The sequence below is a fragment of the Microcaecilia unicolor genome, chromosome 5 (genome assembly GCF_901765095.1).
Source record: "Microcaecilia unicolor chromosome 5, aMicUni1.1, whole genome shotgun sequence".
Taxonomy (NCBI): Eukaryota; Metazoa; Chordata; class Amphibia; order Gymnophiona; family Siphonopidae; genus Microcaecilia; species Microcaecilia unicolor.
In genome coordinates, this window is record NC_044035.1 from 229,140,436 (window position 1) to 229,161,284 (window position 20,849).

At 39.7% G+C, this 20,849-nt stretch overlaps 1 protein-coding gene across 1 annotated transcript in view; it reads left to right on the forward strand.

Moving 5' to 3' along the window:
• BRWD1 (bromodomain and WD repeat domain containing 1) overlaps positions 1-9,067 on the forward strand; it is a 523,732-nt gene extending 514,665 nt beyond the window's left edge. The window contains exon 40 of the mRNA XM_030203838.1: positions 5,079-9,067. Within this exon, the coding sequence (XP_030059698.1) occupies positions 5,079-6,916 (1,838 nt within the window). The 3' untranslated portion in view covers positions 6,917-9,067. The remainder of the gene's footprint in view (positions 1-5,078) is intronic.
• Positions 9,068-20,849: the final 11,782 nt, after the last annotated feature.

The following is a 20,849-nucleotide window of genomic DNA, read 5'->3' on the forward strand; positions in this document are numbered from 1 at the left end:
GTTGGCATTCTGTTTTGTAGGTACACTGCTGTGAGAATGGCTTCCCCCCATAGTCTTTTAGGGAGATTGCTATCTGACAGCATACACCTGGTCATTTCCACAAGTGACCTAAATTTTCTCTCTGCAACAGAATTTTGCTCTGGTGTATAAGCTACTGTTGTGATATGCTGAATGCCTTCTTGTTCTAGAAATGTGCGCATGCTTTGTGAAGTGAACTCACCACCATTGTCGGTCTGAAGAACCTTTGGTTTTCTTTAAAATTTATTGCTCACCATGGCTACGTATTTCTTCAGCATGTCTGTGACTTGACCTTTTTCTTTCAGCAAATAGGCCACACAGTATCTAGAGAAATCATCCAAGAATATTAGCACAAATCTGTTATTTCCCAATGATGGGATATTAAACGGTCCACATAAGTCACTGTGTATTAAGTCCAGTACTTTATTACTCCTATTTCCTATGTATGCAGGAAATGAGGGTCTCACACCTTTTTGAGTAACACAGTCTATGCATTTCTCCATTTTACCAGTATCTGCACTTATCTGAATGCCTGTGGCAAGTTGCTTACTGTAAAGATCCTGGATCACCTTAAAATCACGATGTCCCAGGCGGCGGTGCCAGATTTCCAGACTACATTTACCATCATTCTTCCTTACTTGCGCCAGATGTGAGGCTTCACCTGAAATGCTCAGTTTATAAACATCATTATGCATAAAAGCTTCAGCATACACTTCATCATTTTTAGAGATTGTGCACTTACTGTTTTCAAAATGAATCACAAATCCCTTCTTATCTAATGTAGATACACTAAGCATATTGCAAACTGCTTGGGGAATATACAAGACATCACTTACAGGAATTTCTTTAACTTCATTAGACACTTTGCATTTTAAGAATCCAATGCCTTTTGCTTGGATCTTAGCAGTCCCTGCGTTTGCAGTATTAAGAATACCTTCTTCTGGACACATTTCCTGAAAGAAATCCTTACAATTGGTTAAATGGCATGTGCTCCCCGAATCCAAAATCCAAGTACTTTAATTTGAATTATTATTTACCATAGTCAAAGATTTTTCTGCCATTAGAAAGCTCTTATTTTTATCATTGTCTTTTGTACATGTCCTGCTTCACTTGCTGTATCCTTTGCTTCCAGCAATATGGCTTGTTTCTCTGAGAGAGCTTCAAAAAACATGCACTTCACATAATAGTTTGCATTGTCCCATTCAGCCATATTTTCAGCTGTTCTGTTTTGGTCTAAACATATACTTAATTTCTTTGCTTGAAGGAGACATCTGAATCTTAGTTCCCATAGCTGATAATTAAATTCTGTTAATTTAGGCACCTTGAGAGAGTAGAAAAATGGTGAATTTCCTCCCTCAGCCATTTCTTAGCCTTGCCTTCTGTTTGGTGTGTGGGGGGAGAGAGAGACAGACTGAATCTTTCTTTTAAAACTTAAGAGAAAAATTTGGCTTTTTCACTGCCTGGTAATATTTCTCTTCTTCCTTTTTCAATTCCTGGGCTCATAACCCTTTTGTTGGATTATTTGTAGTAAATAATTAGCAGAATTTTATACACACAGCTTCAGCTTTAGAAATGTTAATTTCTTTTCTTCATCTCTCTCACATACACCCCAGAATAATTCACTGCTGAGTCACTTTAAAGTTGAAGTAACAAAACATCTGTTTACTCACAGTTTTAGTCAGATTGATATTCAGACAGGCTTATATAAACATAATACTATACATTTGGATTATCAGCTCTTTCCATGTGCTTAGATGGTAATGGATGCTCACACCATAGATCCTCAGCTTAGGAGAGACCATGAGCTCCATGTGCTGTGCCTAATCCCCACAGGAAGTTGCATGGGTGTGACCTCTCTAGGCAATTCACATCAGAGGTCACAGAGTAATCACAGAGAAAAATTGGTGACAGACAATGCATGTAAAATACAATACATTATTCCAACAACATTGTGTCACAAGTATCCAGGTATTTTTATGTTGGGTTGGTCAGGTATGCTTTTCTGAACAGGTCTGTCTTTAGTGCTTTCCGAAAATTTAGGTAGTTGAGCGTAGTTTTTACTGCTTTTGGCCATGCGTTCCATAGTTGTGCGCTTAGGTAGGAAAAGCTGGATGTATAGTTGGATTTCTATTTGAGTCCTTTGCTGCTTGGGTAGTGGAGGTTTAGGTATGTTCGTGCAGATTTTGTGGTGTTTCTGGTTGGCAGGTTGATGAGGTCTGTCATGTATCCCGGTGCATCGCCATAAATAATTTTATGAACAGTCGTGCAGATTTTGAAAGTGATACGTTCTTTGATTGGTAGCCAATGCAGTTTTTCTCCAAGTGGTTTGGCGCTGTCAAAACGCGTTTTTCCAAAGATAAGCCTGGCTGCTGTGTTTTGGGCGGTCTGAAGTTTCTTTATGATTTGATCCTTGCATCCCGCATAGATTCCATTACAGAAATCTGCATGGCTTAGTACTATTGACTGTATCAGGTTACGAAATATTTCCCTGAGGAAGAATGGTTTCACACATTTGAGTTTCCACATTGAGAAAGGTAATCAATAGAAATCAAACTAAATTAAAACATGGAAAAGAAAATAAGATGATACCTTTTTTATTGGACATAATACATTTCTTGATTAGCTTTCGAAGGTTGCCCTTCTTCATCAGATCAGAAATAAGCAAATGTGTTAGCTGACAGTGTATATATCAGTCCCTCATAGATGGTCTAGCAGACCATATACACTGTCAGCTAACACATTTGCTTATTTCTGATCTGATGAAGAAGGGCAACCTTCGAAAGCTAATCAAGAAATGTATTAAGTTATGTCCAATAAAAAAGGTATCTTATTATTTTCTTTTCCATGTTTTAATTTTGTTTGATTTCTATTGATTACCTTTAAGAGTGGACTAACACGGCTAACATACCTCTTTACACACTGAGAAAAACATTTTCTTTATGGTGGATTTCGCTTGGGTCTCTAGTGATAGATTACGGTCGATTGTTACTCCGAGAATTTTCAGGCTGTCTGAGATAGGAAGGATGTATCCTGGGGTGTTAATGTTTGTGGGTTTGTATGTATTGTATTGGGATGAGATGATGAGACAGTGTGTTTTTTCTGTATTGAGTTTTAGTTGGAATGCATTTTTTGCCCATGAGTTCATGATGTTTAAGCTTAGCTTGATTCATTGGTGATTTCTGCCAGATCACGTTTGTAGGGGATGTATAATGTAACGTCATCAGCGTAGATAAATGGGTTAAGGCCTTGGGTGGATAAGGTCTTGGCTAGTGGAGTCATCATGAGGTTGAAAAGGATCGGTGATAGTGGTGATCCTTGTGGTACTCCGCAGCCTGGTTTCCACGATGACGATATGTTTGTTTTTGATTTCACTTGATATGTTCTTGTGGTTAGAAAACCCTTAATCCAATTGAGAGTGCCACCACTGATTCCGAAATATTCTAGGAGTCTTAGCAGTATGTTATGGTTAACCATGTCGAACGCACTTGACATGTCAAATTGGAGGAGGAGAATGCTCTTAACCTATTGCTATTTCCTGCTTGAATATGGTTAGGAGAGTGAGTAGTACTGTTTCGGTGCTGTGTAGGGGTTCAAATCCTGATTGTGACTCATGTAGTATCGTGAATTTGTTTATGTAGTCATTGAATTGTTTGGTCACCAGTCCTTCCATTAGTTTGACTACTAATGGGATAGATGCGACTGGGCGGTAGTTGGTAATATCGTTTGTTTTTTTTTCTTGGTGTCTTTTGGTATTGAGGTAAGCAGGATGTTGCCTTTTTCTTTAGGGTAGATACCCTGCTGAAGCATGAAGTTTAAGTGGGATGTGAGATCTGTTATGAAACGGTGGGGGGCAGATTGTATTAGGTAGCTGGGGCAGGTGTCCAGTTGACAATGGCTGTTGGAGTATTGTTTAATCACCTGGGTAACTGTGTCAGCACTGAGGAGAGCAAAATTTGACCATATTTGGTCAGCAGGGTATTCACCAGGGGTTGGATCTAGACCATTAATGAAGTTTTCTATGTCCGTGTTATTCTGAGGTAGGGTTTTGCGTAGGTTTATGTCAGTGTTGGTTGTGGTGACCGGTGTTGTGTCTAGTAGTTTGTTCATTAGATGGTATAGTTTCTTCGTGTTTTTGTAGTCCGGCCCAATTTTAGTTCTGTAGTACGACCTTTTGGTCTGTTTTATTGCGTATTTGTATTTCCTTTGTAGTTGTTTCCATGCGTTAAGTGTGTGTTCGCCTTTTATTTTTTTCCATGCGCGTTCCAGTTTCCTAGATTGTGTTTTTAGTTTTTTCAGTTCTTCATTGAACCACACAGTGGCGTTCCTAGGGGCGCTGACACCCGGGGCGGATCGCTGATGTGCCCCCCCCCCCGGGTGCCCGCCGCGGGGGGGGGGTGCCGCGCGCCTGTCAGTTCTTCGTTTCCATGCTCCCTCTGCCCCGGAACAGGAAGTAACCTGTTCCGGGGCAGAGGGAGCATGAAAACGAAGAGCCGAGAGGCACGCGGCACCCCCCCCCCCCCCCCCCCCCCCAGCAGCAAGCATCGGGGGCGGACCACCCCCACCTTGGTACGCCACTGGAACCACAGTATCGAGTTGTGTCTACGTGAAGTTCTTAGTTGTAAGGGTGCTATTTCGTCTAGTATGTGTCTGCATCTTTTGGCCCATTCTGAGAGGTAATTTTAATTAGTGGAAAATTGTAAACCACAGTGCTAGTATTCCCAAATAGCAGTATGTCAAGTTTTGAATCAACTGTAAGAAAACCACAGGCCAAACTCAATTTTCTCCTTTTAGAGTGTTCCTCTACAACTTCTGCCTTTTCAGTACTAATTGGGAGGGAGACACATTACAAAAAAAAAAAGGTACATTTTAAAATGTTACTACCAAATTGTTTTTGTAGCTGTTAATGTGTATACTTAAAGGCGTATTTTCAAAGCACTTAGACTTACAAAGTTCCATAATAACCGATGGAACTTTGTAAGTCTAAGTGCTTTGAAAATGAGCCCCATAGTGTTGTTTTACACAGTAAATATGTATTGATAGATCCTGCCTTTCTGTTACAGGATCCCTGGCAAATGGATATATATGTAGAAGAAAAGCTACAAGAAAAAGAAGATATGTTAGTGACACAGAAGATGCAAAGTCTGTTAGTGACACACTGAAAGAAAAGATCAGTGTATGCAAAAAAATCCCACGAAGGAGTGCTATACTGGCTGCCAACAGGATCAAGTGTATAAGCGATACTGATGAAGGCTCTAGTTCAGAGAATGACTGCAATACAGGTATTAGCAGCAGGAATTTACCCAGGCGTAGTGCTTTTGAGAGAGCTAGGAAACACTTGTTCGAGGAGTCTGAGGAAGATAAAGATGAAAATTCTGTAAGTGATGAGAGAGCTGCAAAGGAAAAATCCACATCCAGAAATCTTAAGAAAACTTCTACAGTTGCTGCCAAGAAAAGTATTGAATCCAATGACAACAACCCAGGTGTCAAAAGCAGGAACTTACCCCGGCGCAGTGCTTTTACTAAAGCCACGAAAAACTTGTTTGAAGATTCAGACGAAGACCAAGATCCAGAATCTGAAAGTGAAGAGATGGAACTAGAAGAAAATCTCATTTCTGGGAACTCGTCATGCCAAGCTCTTTCAGCTGCTTTCAGCAAACATAGTAGAGATGCTAGCAACTGCACCACAGGCATTAACATAGAGGTTCCTCATGGCAGTGCTTTTGCTAAATCTAGGACAACTCCTATAGAGGTGTTAAAAGAAGAAAATGCTCCAGTGTGTAAAAGTGAAAAGAGAGAGACAGTTTCCAGTATTCCTCTGAGTCAGACTGTTTCAGCTACCACTAGAAGGTATGCTGGTGCGTCAAGTGACTGCAGCAGAGGTACTAGGAGCAGGAACTTACCCCAGCGTATTGCTTTAGCTAAATCTAGGAAAATCTCATTTGAAGAGTCCGAGAAAAACATTGATACAGGGTCTGAAAGACAAGAAAAATCCATATCTAGAAATTCTTCAACTGCCAGGAAGTACGTTAGTGATTCTTCTGAAGAAGATGACTCCTTTTTAGAAACTGATAATGTGAAACTGAAAAACTGCCGCTCCAATGGCCATAAACAGTCAGGTAGGACTGCTGGCACTGCAGTTGCTAGAGGACGAATGTATGCTTCAGAATCTTCAGAAAACAACTCAAAATGCCAGCAGCAGAAACACAACAGAAGAAAAGATTCAAGTCAGTCAGGTTCTACTCTACATTGTGAAGTATCTGATGACCTAGAAACTGATGCAGATTCTGAACCAGGAAAAGGGAAAAGGAGAAAATGCATGAAACCAAATTCTCAGAGCAGTGCATTTCCTGCAAGAAAACCAAAGGTCATAAGTGATTTTGAAGAGTCTGAGAAGGAAGAGATAGGGGGAAGTAGTAGATGTTCTAATTCTGAGTGTGGCAAGGCTTCTTGCTCGCAGACTGCAAGACCTTCAGAATCTGGTTCAGACTCCTCAACACAGTCTTCAGGTTCTGATTTTTACTCTGATCGTAGTACTTACAGAAGAAAAAACACAAAACGGAGAAAACGGAAAAGAAATACAAAAATCATGAGACGAGGTGAAAGCATTAAAGTGAGTTCATCTAAATCCAGTAAGATGACTGTGCAAAGGAAACGACCTAGGACAAATCACGATGATGACTGGGAGGAGGATTTGGACTGTAAGAAACCTGAAAAGGCTCCCCGACGATCTAAAATAAGGACTAGATATCAAGGCAAGAGGACAGTCAGGTATGATGATGGTGATCTGGATACAGAATGCGTGATGCAGAGTGATGAGGATTTAAACCTTGGCATCTCTAGAATTGGGCGATTGCGGAAAATGACCTCAAAAGCAAAAGCTAGTTATGTCCTGAGGTGAACACCAGCATTTGGTTGACAGCAGGCCTACTGCTTTTCAGATGATTCAGGGAATATATTTATATTTTTCTATGAAAAATTTATGAATGTGGTTAAATCACAGCTGACCTTTTTCTTATTTCATCTTGCACTTGCTTTTCCATTTTATCAACATTTAGCACAGATGCCAATATGTGCCTCAGTTTAGGGGCAACTTGAATTTGAGACTGGAATTGGTTACACGTAGCAAGGGTTTAAAACACTGGGTAACAGGTACTGGTACATATCATTGTGTTAAGCATTACTGTTGTGGTCACTGAAATGGAGCATACTACCCATTTCATCATTACCCTTTGGAAAAATAGACAAAATGGGCCAACCTATTGGGTATTTTTAAGTTATGCACAACAGTAACTTAAGTTTACAAACAGTACTGTAGTTAGAGGCTTCAGGAGTTCTATAGCATTTAACCTTATTGTGATTCAAGTATTTTAGGAATTACAGAAGTTGATTTAGGTGGATATAAGATAATATAAATATTGACATTCTTTGCTACCAAAAGAGAAAATTACTATTAGAGTTTCATATTTGAAGAAATAAGCATAATACAAAAAAAATTATGGTAGTACTGTACCTAAACATTTGAAACCATGCATTATTGATTAAGTTCTTAAACCAGTCAGAAATGGATTTTTGCTGCCTTTTTTGTTTCGTTTTTTTTTTAAAGGGGCCTCCTAAATATTTATCTTCCAGTATTATTTGATGACTACATCAGTCCTTTTTCATAACTCATGAATATTTTTAACTTGGACATTCCCTTTAAAAGAGAGAATTTCAGTGCTTGATTTAACTTCAGAATTTGTACAAAAATTTGTCATTATCCCATAATAAATTTTCTCATAAAGTAATATTTTCCATTTCATGCAAACTGTTTTTAACACATAAGAGAGGTTGGTTGCTGATGAATTAAGACTCCAGAATTTGATTAGTATTTTCTCAAATTAATTAAGTATATATATTTTTCTTGGAAATAAGTGCACCATTTAAATGCTACTGGAATTTCCTGATCTTTTTTTTTAATGTAGAAAGTGGATTTAACTTCACACTCTGTCTGATAGATGTGACTTGTTCTAGCGATAGATTTTTTTGAAATGATGTGCTAAGAATCTCAGGAAGCAAAATATAAAGTGTTTGGTTCTTTTTCTTTCTTTCTTTCTTTCTTTCTTTGCGTCACAAGGCTTCAAAATAACTGCTCTTTCTCACTGTCCTTTCCGGATTTAACTGGTAATTTATTACTTCTTTTAGAAAGCTGCGCTAGCGATTCCTGTGCAGCAAATGAAAGGAAGCCCATTCAGTTCCTATGAGCTTCCTTTCATTTGCCACACAGGAATCACTAGCGTGGCTTTGTAAGAGAAGCCCCTAATTAGGTTTGAAAACTTGTATTTGATTGCCCAAGTGAATGTGAAGCTTTAAAATGACAAGCAAATTTACTTCAAAGGAAACTATTTTCAATAACCAACTTTCACAGTAAAGTTTTATGCTCTTAATTTTTGTACATCACAGTCTAAATTTTGTCCAAATGTTGCAGTCTTCCATTTAGCAATTCTTTTCATGTGGAATTCATTTTTACAGATAACAAAGCTCTTCCATTTTGTAATGTTTTTGTTGGACAGCTCAGTATTACAATTTTATTTTAACCTTCATATATAGAAAAAAGGTAGCAATGGTGCAAAAATACAGGGGCAATATACAGAATGGTTTAGTATAGCTTTCAAAAAGCTAATTCTAAATATGTGCTCTAAATCCCTTAACCTTTCTAGCAATTAAACCTAGTACTGCAGTGAGATCATACAATTTTATTTTCTCTCTGAAATTATTTTTCAAAATTTTGTGGCAACCTTTGACATTAGTCTGTCTTAAGGTAATGTGCTTTCAGTTGGTGTGTTGCCACTGCAGTACTTTGTGATTTCTAATATTGCTTTATTTTTAAGCTCAAGAGAGCTCTGGTTTACATTCATGTACCACAGGTATTTCCCCCTTTTTGTTAAGCACAATGTACTGTACTAATTAGTTTGACATCCAGATTGCATTTTGTCTTCCTTGTTATGATTTGTAAAATAGAAGTCCATGTTTTCATTTCTCTTAATAAAATAATGCTGCAGTTTGTTTTTAAGTTGTGCTCTTTGTTTTCTAACATATGAACTGTTGGAAAGAATTATGTAAAAGGCTTTGATGATCATAAATTGAAATAACTTTCAAAATTCACCAAACTTAGCATAAGAGAATAAAAGGTGAATTGTATTGGATGAGTATGAAAAGCAGAAATATTTTCAGATTACCAAGCTTCTCAAAAAAAAGAAAATCCTTTCAGCTTTTTGTGGAAGGTGGTAGATCTATTCTAAAAACCACCTTCCAACACATTGGCAGAACACCATAGGCAGAAACAAGGGAAAATAACTGAAGTAGCACTTGACAGTACGAAAATGGTGCTTTCCTCACACTTAACAACCCCCTCACTGCCAGCCATCTACCCAATAAACACACTATGCTTATCCACCTGCACCTCCATCTACCCACACTACATCCATTTCCACACATATCTTTCTACATTTCCCCCATTTCTTCTACAACTCTGTTGGAAAGAATTCTTGAAGCCATCCTTTTGTATGCATTCCCTACATATTTTCAAGATTTGTATGGGTTCTGCAAATGGTTTAGTCAGAGTACAGTATTTTGATACTAAGTATTTTCAGTGCTTTTTTGTATAAAAAAGGGGCCGGTACTCATGAGCAGGGTCACCACATATGGCTCCACTCCTATGATAGCCACACCCCTTATACCAGCCATGGCGCATATAAACAGACATCATTGAAAGTATTATACTAGTATAGGAAAAAAAATAACGTGATTTTTTTTTCCATTATAAACAATTTCTGTAAGCTGCTACAGCTCCAGTATACCCAGTGCAAAATAAGACAGCAGATGTAAATTCTCAAATTGGACATATTCCAAACATTAAAATGAAAATAAAATGATTTTTTTCTACCTTTCTTTTCTGGTGACTTTGTTTTTCCTGATGATGTCGGTCCCAGTCTCTGATTCTGCTGCTCTCTATCTGTTCCCTTAACTCTGTTTCCAGGGATCCCTATCCATTTATTTTTTTACTTTCCTCCTTTCTTCTTCATTTCTTGTTCTACATCCATAGGTAAAAGCTGGGTCCTCGCAGACTTGACTGGAGGAGGTATAGAGTGGGTCCAGTTTTTGCCTATTTTCTCCATCCATGTGCATTTTTTCTCCTCTTTTCCCTTTCCCTCATCTCCGTTAGTATGCATCTCCTTCCTATTTCCCCTCCCCACCACCAATGTGCATCTCCTTCCTCTGTCTTCCCTCTCCTCCATCCAAGTCCAGCATTTCTCCTCTCTCCCTAGCCCTCCATCCGTGTGTATCTCCTTCCTCTGTCTTTCCTTCCCTCCAACATTTTTCTTCCTGCCCTCCACTCCATCCATGTCCAGCATTTCTTCTCTCTCCCCTCCCCTCCATCCATGTGCATCTCCTTCCTGTCTTCCCTCTCCTCCATCCGTGTCCAGCATTTCTCCTGCCCTCCCCTCCATCAATCCATGTCCAGCAACTCTCCTCTCTCCCCTCCCATCCATGTCCAGGGTAAACTTCTACAAAATAGATGAAGATGTGATTCCGTGTGCCCCAATGAAAGGAGAGTTTAATTCTACTTCCATTTAATTTTAATATATCCCATCGTCTTTATAAACACCAGGCTTCCCAAGGCAGATTACAACCAGTTAAGATGAACCCATCAGGAAACAGAATATTCTCACTGACATCTGGCCATCTGAATTGTTTAGAAGCACAGTAAAGAAAAATGAGCACAAACTACAGAATTTATAATTGCTGTTTCTACTAGCTACAAAAATTTTTGAAGTTGTTTTAATGATACTCAATTATGTTTTTTCTCCACCTCATAAGGCACTACCTATCCAACAAAAACAATGTTAGACTTGTTACAGATGGACCGACAATAAAGAACGACAATGTGGATGCAGCAGCTCACAGGTTTGCTTGCTGTGTTTTGAGTGAACATAGTAACAACATAGTAACATAGTAAATGATAGCAGATAAAGACCTGTACGGTTCATCCAGTCTGCCCAACAAGATACTTTATATGTATACCCAAGTTTGATTTGTCCTTGCCTTTCTCAGGGCATAGACCGTAGAAGTCTGCCCAGCACTGTTCTTGTCCTAAGTTCTGGAGCTAGTGTCGAAGCCCCTTAAAATTTACACTCCAGCCCATCCCTGTCTATTCAGTCACGATCAGGGCATAGACCGTAGAAGTCTGCCCAGCTCCCATTTTGTTTCCCAATTACCGGCGTCACCATCCAATCTCCACTAAGATTCCGCGGAACCATTCCTTCTAAACAGGATTCCTTTGTGTTTATCCCATGCATGTTTGAATTCCGTTACCGTTTTCATCTCCACCACCTCCCGCAGGAGGGCATTCCACATATCCACCACCCTCTCCGTGAAAAAATACTTCCTGACATTATTCCTGAGTCTTCCCCCCTTCAACCTCAATTCATGTCCTCTAGTTGTACCGCCTTCCCGTCTCCGAAAAAGGTTCATTTGCGGATTAATACCTTTCAAATATTTGAACGTCTGTATCATGTCACCCTGTTTCTCCTTTCCTCCAAGGTATACATGTTTAGGTCAGCAAGTCTCTCCTTACAGTTTGCAAACCAAATCCCACACCATTTTTGTAGCTTTTCTTTGCACCACTTCCAGTCTTTTTACATCTTTAGCAAGATACGGCCTCCAAAACTGAACACAATACTCCAAGTGGGGCATCAACACCTCCTTTCTTCTGCTGGTTACACCCCTCTCTACGCAGCCTAGCATCCTTCTGGCCACAGCCGTCGCCTTGTAACGTTGTTTCTTCACCTTCAGATCCTTAGACACCAAAAGTCTTGTATCAAAACTCTTAATCAGTTCATATTTCTGCAATCAGTCACACAGCAATAAAAAAAAAGTACTCGTCTTTTCTTCTTCAGATCCCAAAAGGGACCTGTTTCACGAAGACAGGCTTCATCAGGTGAAACTACACATTAAGCACATTGATGCCAAGTGCTTTTAATGCTTTTCAGTCTGTGATGGAAGTTTACTTCTGATTAGCTTGTGTTTTAAGTTGGGTGGTTGTCGGAAGGCCAGTACTGGTGGGGATGGGAATATCTCTTTCAGTAATTCATCTTCCTGGAGTATAGGTTGTAGATCTCTTATGATTTTCCTCAGTTTTTCCAGCTCTGGATTGTATGTCACTACAAGGGGAATTCTGTCTGTGGATTTTTTCTCCTTGTACTGTAGCAGATTCTCCCTGGGTGTTTTGAGGGAGGAGGCAATATTCTTGGAGATTATTTTGGGGTTGTAGCCTTTCTGTTTGAAGGATGCACTCAGGCTTTTAAGGTGTCTGTCTGTCTCTGTCCCCTGGGTCAGAGCAGATACGGTGGTATCTTGTGGCTTGGCTGTAAATGATGGATCTTTTTGTATGTGAAGGATGGAAGCTGGAGTTGTGGAGGTAGCTACATCTGTCTGTGGGTTTCTTGTATATAGATGTTTGTATACAGCCATCACTGATTGAGACCGTGGTGTCCAAAAAATTGACTTTTTCTGGGGAGTAGTCAATTTTGAATCTGATTGTAGGATGGTATGTATTGAAGGCAGAATAAAATTGTTTCAGAGTTTCTTCACCCTCCGTCCAAATCATAAAAATGTCATCGATGTACCGGTAGTATTTTAGAGGTTTGGTCTGGTGTGTATTCAGAAATGTCTCTTCCAGCGCAGCCATAAAAAGGTTGGCATATTGGGGTGCTGTCCTGGTGCCCATCGCAGTGCCCATTATTTTCAGATAGATATCATTGTTAAAGCGGAAGTAGTTGTGAGTTAAAATGAATTTGATTAATTTTGTAATAGTTTCTGGTGAATATTGATGGTCCAGTGTGGATTTTTTTTAGGAGTCTTCCACATGCAGCTATGCCATCCGCATGTGGAATGTTGCTGTATAGTGATTCTACATCCATCGTGACCAGAAGGGTGTTAGGTGGTAGTTGCTTGATATTTTTCAATTTATTCAGAAAGTCTGTGGTGTCTTGTATGAAGCTGTTAGTTTTGTGTACGAGAGGTTTCAGAATTCCCTCTATGAATCCAGATATTTCTTCCGTGAGTGTGCCAATACCTGATATGATTGATCTGCCAGGGTTTCCCGGTTTGTGGATCTTGGGTAGCATGTAGAATGTTCCCAAAGCAGGTTGGTTTGGTATGAGTTTCTTCAGGTGAGGGTTGCGCTTGTGTAGGAAATGTTTTGATAAGGTCTTTCAGCTGTTTTGTGTAATCCTGTGTGGGGTCCTCAGTTAGTTTCCTGTAGTATTTATTGTCTGAGAGCTGTCTGTGCCCCTCTTCAATGTATTTTTGTATGTCCATAATTACCACTAAGCCTCCTTTGTCTGCGGGTTTGATGATAATGCGTTCGTTAGTTTGTAGGGTTCTTATGGCCGCTCTTTCTGGTGGGGTAAGATTGTACAGGATTCTCTTTTGTTTGTTGGAAAGTTGGGATTTCACCCTATGTCTGAAACTTTCTATGTAATTATCCAGCTTGTAGTTTTGTCCCTCCTGTGGGGTGAAATAAGTGTTCTTTTGTTTAAGACTGTATTCTGGTCTGTTTGGTGTCCCTTTATTATAGAAATGTGTTTTAAGGCGCATTTTTCTAAAGAATCCTTCTAGGTCTGAGTATAGTTGGAGTTCATCTAGTTTCCTGGATGGGCAGAATGAGAGCCCTTTGGATAGCACAGATACCTCATGCTGTGATAATTGATGGTTCGAGAGGTTTATTATCCCCATTTGGTTTGCATCTGTAAAGGTGTGATCAGTATTCCCTGGTTTGTTTGGGCTCGGATTTTCACATGCCTCAGAGGTGTATCCACGTGTCTCCAAGGTGTCTGGGGATGTGCTGTAGCTATTCAAGGATAAGCAGTTTCTCTCTTTGATTTTGAAGAAGAGAATATAGCTTTATTTTCTTTTTGCGGATAGCAATGTATTGTTTTTCTCCTTGGATGTTATGTAGGTCCTCTTTAAGTTGGTTCACAAGGTGTGGATGTAATTCCTCCATGTTCCTAAGGATTACATCCCTTTGCGTTTGTATTATTCTTTTTTTCTTGTAGAGTTGATGTATAAGTTCATTTCTTAGTTTCTGACTAGTGCGTTTGCAGAGTTTCTCTGCATAGTCAGAATTGTAAGTAGTAGCCAAAGGATTTTTGATCCTCAGTCCTTTGGGAATGATGTCATTCTTCTTGCAGATTGTCAGAAAGTAAAGATGACTGTTCACTTTTGTTTCTTTTTCCAAAAGTTTGTTCATTTGCTTTTTCATGCGGCTGTATGCGGTATCTTCCATCTTAAGTAGAGGAGTGTGGTAGCCGTGTTAGTTCACTCTTAAGGTTATCAATAGAAATCAAACAAAAAAAAACATGGAAAAGAAAATAAGATGATACCTTTTTTATTGGACATAACTTAATACATTTCTTGATTAGCTTTCGAAGGTTGCCCTTCGTCAGATCGGAAATAAGCAAATGTGCTAGCTGACAGTGTATATAAGTGAAAACATTCAAGCATTACTATGACAGTCTGACAGGGTGGGAGGATGGGGGTGGGTCGGAGGTATGCATGGGAACATCAAAGCATATCATTGATATTCTAACAGGATGGGTATGGATAATTGAGGGGTGGGGTGATCAACAGAGAAATACAGCTTTATGGTTTATAATGGGCTAGGAACCCCAGATCCTTGTTAAGTGCTTTCTGTTGGGTGTTAAAATATTCAATCATTCTGACTTCAAAGGTCTTACGTTCTTGTATGGTTTTAAAGTTACCTTTCAGGATTCTCACTGTGAAGTCACTGGTACAGTGTCCTGGTCCTGTATAATGTTGACCAACAGGCGTGGGAACCCTACTGGCATTGTGTATTTTAAGAAACCTAACTGAACTCCCTTAAGAATATTTTGACTTTCCCCCCACAGTTACCTTCATTACTACATGTATAATCCTTATCTGTTTCCATATATGCACTTGCTTTATGCCACACAACATATGAAATTGGATGAAGGAACTCATACTGTGCCTTGATGAAGTAAACACAAGACCAAAACACTGGTCCATACTTTAGTCACCACACCATAAGTGCTTTTCAACATCTTTTAAACAGGACAGTGACTTGCAAATAGTCTCCATACCCTTGTATATTTTTCACTTTAAGATGCCTTAAAAATAGGGAAACAATATTCAAAAGATTTAGGCTCCTAACTTTGAGATTGGCTGCTCCGAAAATTTACTAGGGCTGAGTGCATAAAAAGTGGGTGGCAACAGTTGGGGGGGGAGGGGAGGGGATCTAGGGCAAGGGTTTAGACCTGATTTTCAGCTTTATCCCCCAGATTCGATATAGTGCGGCTTGAGTTGTGCATGCAAATCTGGTTGTATTCTGGATTTCCATACGCAAATTAATTAGCTTAACAAGCCAATCGGTGGTGATAGTGGAACTTAAGCAATTATTGACACTAATTTAAGGGTGTCTGCCAAAGGGACTCAGGCGACTCCAGTTGGTGCAGAATACTGCTGTGAAATTACTGTTAGGGGTGAAGAAATACAATCATGTCACCCTTCTTTTACAGGTAGAACACTGATTACTAATTACATCTCGTATTTCATTTAAGATATTGGGTTTGGTGCATAAGAGTCTTCATGTGGGTTCTCCTATGTTTCTATCTCAGTTTTTGGTTCTGCACACTCCTTCATGGTCCCTTTGATCTGCATCAGGGTTTGCTGCTGGTTCCATCCGTTTGCCAAGTGTCGACGACTATCTATCGAAATTCAGTGTTTGTTGTGCTGTTCTATCTAGGTCTTGTATACTGACCGTACCTTACAGGATTCACAGCCGTTCACAAAAAGTCATCTCAACAATAAAGAGAGAAATTACACAAACTATTATATGATAGCTCACTAATACAAACTTGTAAAATTAACACCCATATAGATAAGTCTTCAACAACTTCCTAAAAATAGATGAGGCAGAGTTTATATTCACAGGTAACGTATTCCAGTAACATGCCCCCTGGAAAGGAAAGCAAATTCTCAAGAATAGATTTTAATCTTATATATTTCATTGTAGGATAACCTAATATTAGAGTACAATGGAAGCAAAGGTTTCTCCCAGAAAAAGGAATTACAAGCAAATCCACCAAACCCTCTGCATTCATTTCAGAAAGTGATTTGAAAACTAAATATAACATTTTAAATCTATACACTGACATAGAGGAAGCCGTTAATTCCTGGACTGTGTAAGAGCAGTCTGGGGGCGGATGAGGTCAGAATAGGTGGGGGAACAAGCAATTTTTCAGTTTACAAGTAATCTGAGAATACAACAAACTACAATAATCTAGCTGAGGAAGAAAAACCACCTGCGCCAGAACCATAAAATCTTCTTTCCGCAGGGATGGTCTTATCGCATACAATTGCCTAAACTTTAGAAAATAACTGTTGCGTAAAGCCTCAGTCTGCCTATCAAAAGAGAGATTTGAATTTAAAATGACTCCAAGGACTCTAGAATAGCCCTCAATTTTTAAAATTTCACCTGAGAAAGCTGATTGGAACCTTTTTGATGTCTCCAAACTGCAATATCTTGGCCTTTTGTTTATTTAAGCTGAGAAAATGTTCAGTAGCCCATTTTTCTATGGAGGAAATATGTTTAATAGAATTTAGGGTACTGTCCAACGTCTTCAACACAGGGCAGAGAATAAAAATATCTGCATATGATAGGGCAGTAATTCCCACCTCAGAAAGATAATTACCTAGAGAAATTAGATAGACATTAAACAAAGATGGAGAAAGTGGGGAGCCCTGAGGAACTCTGCAACCCAGATTCCAACTAGCTGATCTCCCATTATGTCCCTTTACACTATATGATCTCTTTTTAAGAATATTTCAAACCATATTAACACTTTGCCAGATATACGTAGTTCAGATAGCTTAGACAATAGTATAGAATGATTTATAGCATCATGGGCAGATGATATATTAAACTGTAGTAGCACAGCTTGTTGCCCTTGACTTAAAAAGTGTCTTTATTGTAAGAAAAAGGAAACAGAATTTCAGTACTATCTCACAGTCTGAACCCATGGTGTGTCTTGTGCAAGATGTCAAATGTATCTATTAAGTATCTGCAATTATTCATTAACTGAGAACTCTAGTAATTTTGCCATCCATGGGATGCTTGCAACAGGATGATAATTTTCTACTTTTGTCAAATCTGCACCTGTAGATTTGGTAAAGGGGTTAGAACAATTCCAGATAAAGGTTCAGGATAGCACCCTAACTGGAGTTTAATATTATTAACAAATTCAGTCAGCCAGTTTAACACATCCAATGGCACTTCGTTCAACAAATACGATGGACAAACATCCACACAGCATGATTTTTTTTTAATCAAGACAAATATTTCTTAACTGTTTCTAGGGAAACTCTCTTGAAATTATCCCACGTCCTATCAATGGGAATATTATCCACTTGTAAATTGAAAGATGAGACTACCAGGGAATCCAAACCATACAGTATAAAAGTGTCTAATTTTGTTAACTTTATCCTGGAAAAATGAAGCTAAATCTCCTGTTTTAAGGTTTTAGGAACCGTTAGTACAATGTCAGTATTAGTCAAACTCTCAAGTACTTTAAAAACAGTTTTAGAAGAGTTGCCTGACTTAGTAATTTCTTGACTGAAAACGTCTTTCTTTGCTTCAGCTACTTGAGACTTATATTCCTTTACCTCTCTCTTCCAATTAACATAAGCTGAACTACCCCTGATTCTCCTCCATATTCGCTCTAAACGCCTACAGGATCTCTTTATAGTTGCAAGAGATTCACAAAACTAAGGATTATTCGCTTTCCTAACTTTTTTTTTATTTTTTTTTAACTTGAGCCTTATCCTTAAGAGAGCAGCACAGTTCCGGCAGCATCGGTGAGCTCTTGCCGGCCCTTGAAAATCTGGGAGAGACGGTGTAAATCTCGCACAGGGCTGTACCCATATCCACAGCAGGTCTCCAAGGTGAACAGCTTCTGGCATGTTAGAATAATACCACTAATACCATCCTATAAACTAAGTTCATAGTTATGGGGTTCATCCCCTAGTCTAGGCAGAGCCAAAGCCCAAAACTGAGATGATTCAACCTTTCTTCTCTGTAATTTAACTGTATTTTCACTAACTGCAAAGTTTACATTAAAAGCTTGTAAATAAAATGAAAGTAAAAAGAGGTCTGACCAAATTAATGGTTCCCAGTGCATGTGGTCCAGAAATGAACATTCTGAACCCCCAGAATAGGCCACAAAATCTAATTTGTGACCTTTCTCATGTGTATCCATGGGCAGGGCCCTGTGCTCTGGAACCAGCTTCCAGTTTTTCTACATATGTAATTGTCTTTGTTTTCTTTTAAGAAACCATTCAAGAAACATTTGATGCTGATTTTTTTTATTTTTCTACTGTTGCTTGCGCAGCTGGTATGCTTAGTTTGGTTGGGATCATGTGCTGAGGCCTGGCAGCATAATGGGTGGGCAGTACATTTGTTCTTCTTTTCTATTATGATGCTGGAGCTCTTTTCAGACAATATGAGGGGCCCTTTTACTAAGCCACGTAGGTGCCTAAGCGTGTCAGTTTTGAGTTACCGCCTGGCTACAGCTTGGCCCTTGCAGTTATTTCATTTTTGACACTTGTCCACTACATGTGCTGGAAAATAATTTTTATTTTCTGGCGCGCAGCAAAACCAGGCGATAATTGTCATTCTCCGAGGACAAGCAGGCTGCTTGTTCTCACTGATGGGTGACGTCCGCGGCAGCCCCTCCAATCGGAATCTTCACTAGCAAAAGCCTTTGCTAGCCCTCGCGCACCGATGCGCACCGCGCATGCGCGGCCGTCTTCCCGCCCGAAACCGGCTTGAGCCGGCCAGTCTTCTTTTCTCCGCGCTCGGTACGGTTGTGTTTTCGCCGTGTCGCACCCCGGAAAATCGACCTCGCGCGTCGTTCTTACTTCGTGTTAAAGGAAAAAAAAAAAAAAACTCTGTGTGGAAGGAGACTCTCCGGTCTTTTTCCTTCCCATATTTCCAGTTTTTCGCCCCGGTAAGTTTTCTTTCGTCGTCGGGGTAGGCCGCTTTTAGGCCTCGGGTCGAAGTTTTCTTCCCCTTGTTTTTGTGGTGCCTTTTCCGCCATTTCGACTTTTGATCTCGCCGGCGTGATTTTTCCGCCCATGACATCGAAGTCTCCCAGCGGCTTCAAGAAGTGCACCCAGTGCGCCCGGGTCATCTCGCTCACTGATAGGCACGCGTCGTGTCTTCAGTGCTTAGGGGCTGGGCAATTACCACACAATTACCGTGTGAGACCTTACCATTAAGTCAATGGCTGGTGGTAAGGTCTCAGACCCAAAATGGATGCACGCCAATTTTTTATTTTGGCGCATGTCCATTTTCGGCAAAAAATTTTTAAAGGCCTTTGTTTTTTACAGACATGCTGAAAAATGGATCTACGCACGCCCAAAACATGCGCCTACACTAGCACAGCCCATTTTTTGGTGCACCTTAGTAGATGGGCCCCTGAGTCTCTTAGTTTGTATTGTTTGTTGTACTCCACTTTGACAGATTTTCCCTACGCGGTTAATCAAATGAGATAAACTTGAACCTGAAAGTATTTTTCAACCAGCAATACCAACTTTGTTGCATCTTTAGACAGACAGAAAAATGTACAAGGGTATGAAGACTTCTACAAGCCACTAACTCCTGGATTCTATAAGTGGCACACAAATTTCTATGTGGATCCTGAGATGCACACCAGTAATTGGGTGGCAAATGTTTGCACTCATTGACAACAATTTGGATTCGTATGTGCATCATCTGTGTGCTATTAAGGTTTGTGTGCAAATCTTTTCATGTGCAACTCGATAGGGGGTGTGGCCATAGGAGCATTCACTAAAGATGGGTGCAGTATTACAGAATACCAGGAATCTGCACTTAACTTATGTGCCAGGATTTATACCAGGTTTCAGTTGGTGTAAATCCTTGCACTCTTAAGTTAATAGAATAGCGCTCCGTGTAGATTTTCTTCAGCTCCCAAATTGGGTGCCATTTACTGAATCTAGTCCTAAATGTACTCCTCCTCAACAGGATTCAAAGGAGGTAGGATGGAATAAGAATAAAATTATACAGTAAAGGATACAAATATGCCAAAGGATGTTGGTTCAACTTAATTACATGCCTCACCCAACCAACTCGAGGCAAGTTATAATAAAACACTATGAAATAACACAATATGATAATACATAAGAAAACTAATATTTACAAGATATCATAGTGACATAGTCTTTCCTTACTAGCTCCACAATTAAGAGCAATTATAAGAACATTGAGGAAATTGGTAACTAAGAGAATGCACGGAGCAATTAAGAACATGGAGGAACTCAGGACTAGAGAATGTCAGGCCCCAGGAAGAGAGAGTATGTAGAGAGGGGGCAAGATGGTTTGTAGAGTAGAGGAGACTGGCCCCAGTGGGGAGGGGTGATGAGCAGAGGGGTCTGGGCATTGTAGGGAAGAAAGAAGACAAACTGAAAGCAACAGCCTATAGGTATGTGGAAGGCTCAGCCTTATGATCTGCTCTTACAATGTACTCAGCGCTACTCTGTAAAAAAACAAAAAAAAATTATGCATTTGAGTAATACATTTTTAATATTTTTTTATATATATATTTTTTTTTGTTATATTTGTACCCCGCACTTTCCCACTCATGGCAGTCTCAATGCGGCTTACATGGGGCAATGGAGGGTTAAGTGACTTGCCCAGAGTCACAAGGAGCTGCCTGTGCCTGAAGTGGGAATCG